The sequence below is a fragment of the Chrysemys picta genome, chromosome 11 (genome assembly GCF_011386835.1).
Source record: "Chrysemys picta bellii isolate R12L10 chromosome 11, ASM1138683v2, whole genome shotgun sequence".
Classification (NCBI taxonomy): Eukaryota; Metazoa; Chordata; order Testudines; family Emydidae; genus Chrysemys; species Chrysemys picta.
The window spans coordinates 68,813,425-68,816,976 of NC_088801.1; the positions used below are offsets into that span (position 1 = coordinate 68,813,425).

Sequence of the window (3,552 nt, forward strand, 5' to 3'; positions counted from 1 at the left end):
CTTTCAGTACGACCCATTGTAGTCACCCCGTTGCCCAATTCCTTATCCACCTTTTAATTCTCATATTAATCCCCATTTTCTCCAGTTTAACCAATAATTTCCCTTGTGGAACTGTATCAAATGCCTTACTGAAATCCAGGTAGATTAGATCTACTACATTTCCTGTGTCTAAAAATCAGTCATCTTCTCAATGATAGTGATTAGTCTGATACAATCTCCATTTTGTAAAACCATGTTCCATTATATCCCAGTTACCGTTGACCTCTATGTCCTTAACTACTTCCTCTTTCAAAATTTGTTTCAAGTCCTTACATACAGTTGAAGTCAAACTAACGGGCCTGTAATTCTCTGGATCACCTTTTTCCCCTTTCTTAAAAATAGGTACTATAGTAACAATTCTCCAGTCACAGGGTTTGACCCATGAGTTTACAGATTCATTAAAAATTCTTGCTCTTGGGCTTGTAATTTCATGTGCCAGTTCCTTCAGTATTCTTGGATGGAGATTATCTAGGCCCCCTGATTTGGTCCCATTAAGCTATCTGAGGCCTGGTCTACACTACGACTTTAATTTGGATTTATCAGCTTTAATTCGAATTTACCCTGCAACCGTCCACACAACGACGCTATTTATTTCGATATAAAGGGCCCTTTAAATCGATTTCTGTACTCCACCCCGACAAGCGGAGTAGCGCCAAAATCGATTTTAACATTTCGAATTAGGGATAGTGTGGCCGCAATTTGATGGTATTGGCTTCCGGGAGCTATCCCACAGTGCATCATTGTGACCGCTCTGGACAGCAATCTAAACTCGGATGCACTGGCCAGGTAGACAGGAAAAGCCCCGCGAACATTTGAATTTCATTTCCTGTTTGCCCAGCGTGGAGAGTACAGGTGACCACAGATAGCTCATCAGCACAGGTAACCATGCAGGCCAATAATCGAAAAAGAGCACCAGCATGGACCGTACGGAAGGTACTGGATCTGATCGCTATATGGGGAGAGGATTCAGTGCTTGCAGAACTTCGTTCTAAAAGACGAAATGCTAAAACTTTTGAAAAAATCTCCAAGGGCATGATGGAGAGAGGCCACAATAGGGACTCAGATCAGTGCCGCATGAAAGTCAAGGAGCTCAGACAAGCCTATCAAAAAACAAAGGAGGCAAACGGTCGCTCCGGGTCAGAGCCGCGGACATGCCGCTTCTACGCCGAGCTGCATGCAATTCTAGGGGGGGCTGCCACCACTACCCCACCTGTGATCGTGGATTCCGGGTCGGGGATAGTCTCATCAGCTACACTTGAGGATTCTGCCGATGGGGGAGAGGAGGAGGAGGAGGATGAGCTTTCAGAGAGCACACAGCACTCCGTTCTCCCCAACAGCCAGGATCTTTTTCTCACCCTGACTGAAGTACCCTCCCAACCCTCCCAAGCCAGTATCCAAGACCCTGACCCCATGGAAGGGACCTCAGGTGAGTTTACCTTTTAAAATATAAAACTTGTTTTAAAAGCAAACGGTTTTTAATGATTACTTTGCCCTGAGGACTTGGGATGCATTCGCGGTCAGTTCAGCTACTGGAAAAGTCTGTTAACGTGTCTGGGGATGGAGCGGAAATCCTCCAGGGACATCTCCATGAAGCTCTCCTGGAGGTACTCCAAAAGCCTTGCCACAAGGTTTCTGGGCAGTGCATCCTTATTCCGTCCTCCATGGTAGGACACTTGACCACGCCATGCTTGCAGCAAGTAATCTGGTATCATTGCCTGACAAAGCCTGGCAGCGTATGGTCCCGGTGTTTGCTGGCATTCAAGCAACATCCATTCTTTATCTTGTTGTGTAATCCTCAGGAGAGTGATATCACTCATGGTAACCTGGTTGAGATACGGGAACTTAATTAAGGGGACAGAGGTGGCCGTTCCTACTGGGCTGTTTGCCTGTGGCGGAAAATAAATCCTTCCCTGCAGTTAGCCAAGCGCAGATGGGAAATTGGCCCTGAGCTTTTCGCATTTGGCTAGCAGGGATCTTCCCTGTTACCAGCCACGCGGTGGGGGGAGGGGTACCATGATCATCCCAGAGAATTTATGGCGGGAGGGGGAGGTGGGGTGGTTAGTTTGTTTTCTGCTGCTGCTGAATGTTAACAGAAAAACCACAGCACTCTAAAGGCTATGCTTGGTATGTGGGAAAGGAGGGCGCAGAAGCTGTAAGACAATAGCTTACCATGGCTGCATGCAAGCCGAATTCTGTTGCCCAGACCTGTGATCTCTAGCAGCAAAGCCACAGGCACTCAGCATTAAGAGGCAAAATGCGACCTTGCACAGAAATCACATGTGCTATGTAATGTGAATAGTGTTGGTCACCGTGAAAGAGTATAAGCATTGTTCTGCAAAATGTATCTTTTTAAACAATTCTCTCTTTTTTCCCCTCCCTACAGCAGCTGCAAATTCCTCAAGCCTCCCTCCTCCATCCCGAAGGCTATCACAGATAAGGCGTCGTAAAAAGAAAACGCGAGACGAGATGTTTTCTGAAATTATGGAATCCAGCCGCAGTGACAGAGCTCATCTGAATGAGTGGAAGGAAACGGTTGCAAAGTATAGGAAAGAAGCCAGTGAACGTGAGGACAGGAGGGACCAACGTGAGGACATGAGGGACCAACGTGAGGACAGGAGGGACCAACTTGAGGAGAGGAGGGACCAACGTGAGGAGAGGAGAGACGCTCGAGATGAGAGGTGGCGGCAGGAAGATCAGAGGAGGCAGGATGCAACGCTGGGGCTGCTGCGTGAGCAAACAGACATGCTTCGGCGTCTGGTGGAGCTTCAGGAACGGCTGCAGGAAAACAGACTGCCGCTTCAGCCCCTGTTCCACCCTCCCCCCTCCCCATGTTCCGTATCCTCCTCACCCAGACGTGTAAGAACGCGGGGGGGGGGGAGGCTCCGTACACCTTCCCATTCCATCCCAGTAGACAGCCCAAGCAAAAGGCTGTCATTTTTTTAACCTTTTTTTAGTGGCCTTTTCCTTCCCACCGATCCTCCTCCCAAATCCCACCCGGGTTCCCTCCCTCTTTTTCTAATCTATTAATAAAGAATAAATGATTTTTAAATGGTAGTGACTTTATTTGGTTTGAAAGAAAGCTGGGGGAAGGGGGAGGGTGGGTTCCTTACAGAAAATGAGTCAATAAAGGGGGAGGGTTTTCATGAAGGAGAAACAAACAGATATTTCACACTGTAGCCTGGCCAGTCATGAAACTGGTTTTCAAAGCTTCTCTGATGCACAGCGCTTCCTGGTGTGCTCTTCTAATCGCCCTGGTGTCTGGCTGCGCGTAATCAGCAGCCAGGCGATTTGCCTCAGCCTCCCACCCCGCCATAAAGGTCTCCCCCTTACTTTCACAGAGATTGTAGAGCACGCAGCAAGCAGAAATAACAATGGGGAGATTTCTTTGGCTGAGGTCAGAGCGAGTCAATAATGATCGCCAGTGACCTTTTAAATGGCCAAATGCACATTCTACCACCATTCTGCACTTGCTTAGCCTGTAGTTAAACAGCTCCTGACTCCTGCCAAGGCTGC

The 3,552-nt window shown here is 48.0% G+C and overlaps 1 protein-coding gene across 1 annotated transcript; it reads left to right on the forward strand.

The window, feature by feature from the left end:
• Positions 1–1,039: 1,039 nt before the first annotated feature.
• On the forward strand, positions 1,040–2,982 carry LOC135974174 (chromatin assembly factor 1 subunit A-like). Its single transcript, XM_065561128.1, has 2 exons — positions 1,040–1,465; positions 2,423–2,982. Exons 1-2 carry the CDS (start codon positions 1,072–1,074, stop codon positions 2,980–2,982), a joined length of 954 nt encoding a protein of 317 aa, XP_065417200.1. The 5' UTR covers positions 1,040–1,071.
• The last annotated feature ends 570 nt before the right edge of the window (positions 2,983–3,552 follow it).

Bases quoted from the DNA above. Each gene is read 5' to 3' on its own strand.
- LOC135974174 (XM_065561128.1), top strand. From the start codon at position 1,072: ATGATGGAGAGAGGCCACAATAGGGACTCAGATCAGTGCCGCATGAAA. The intron at 1,466-2,422 runs GTGAGTTTACCT...CCCTCCCTACAG, and splicing joins CCCCATGGAAGGGACCTCAG to CAGCTGCAAATTCCTCAAGC.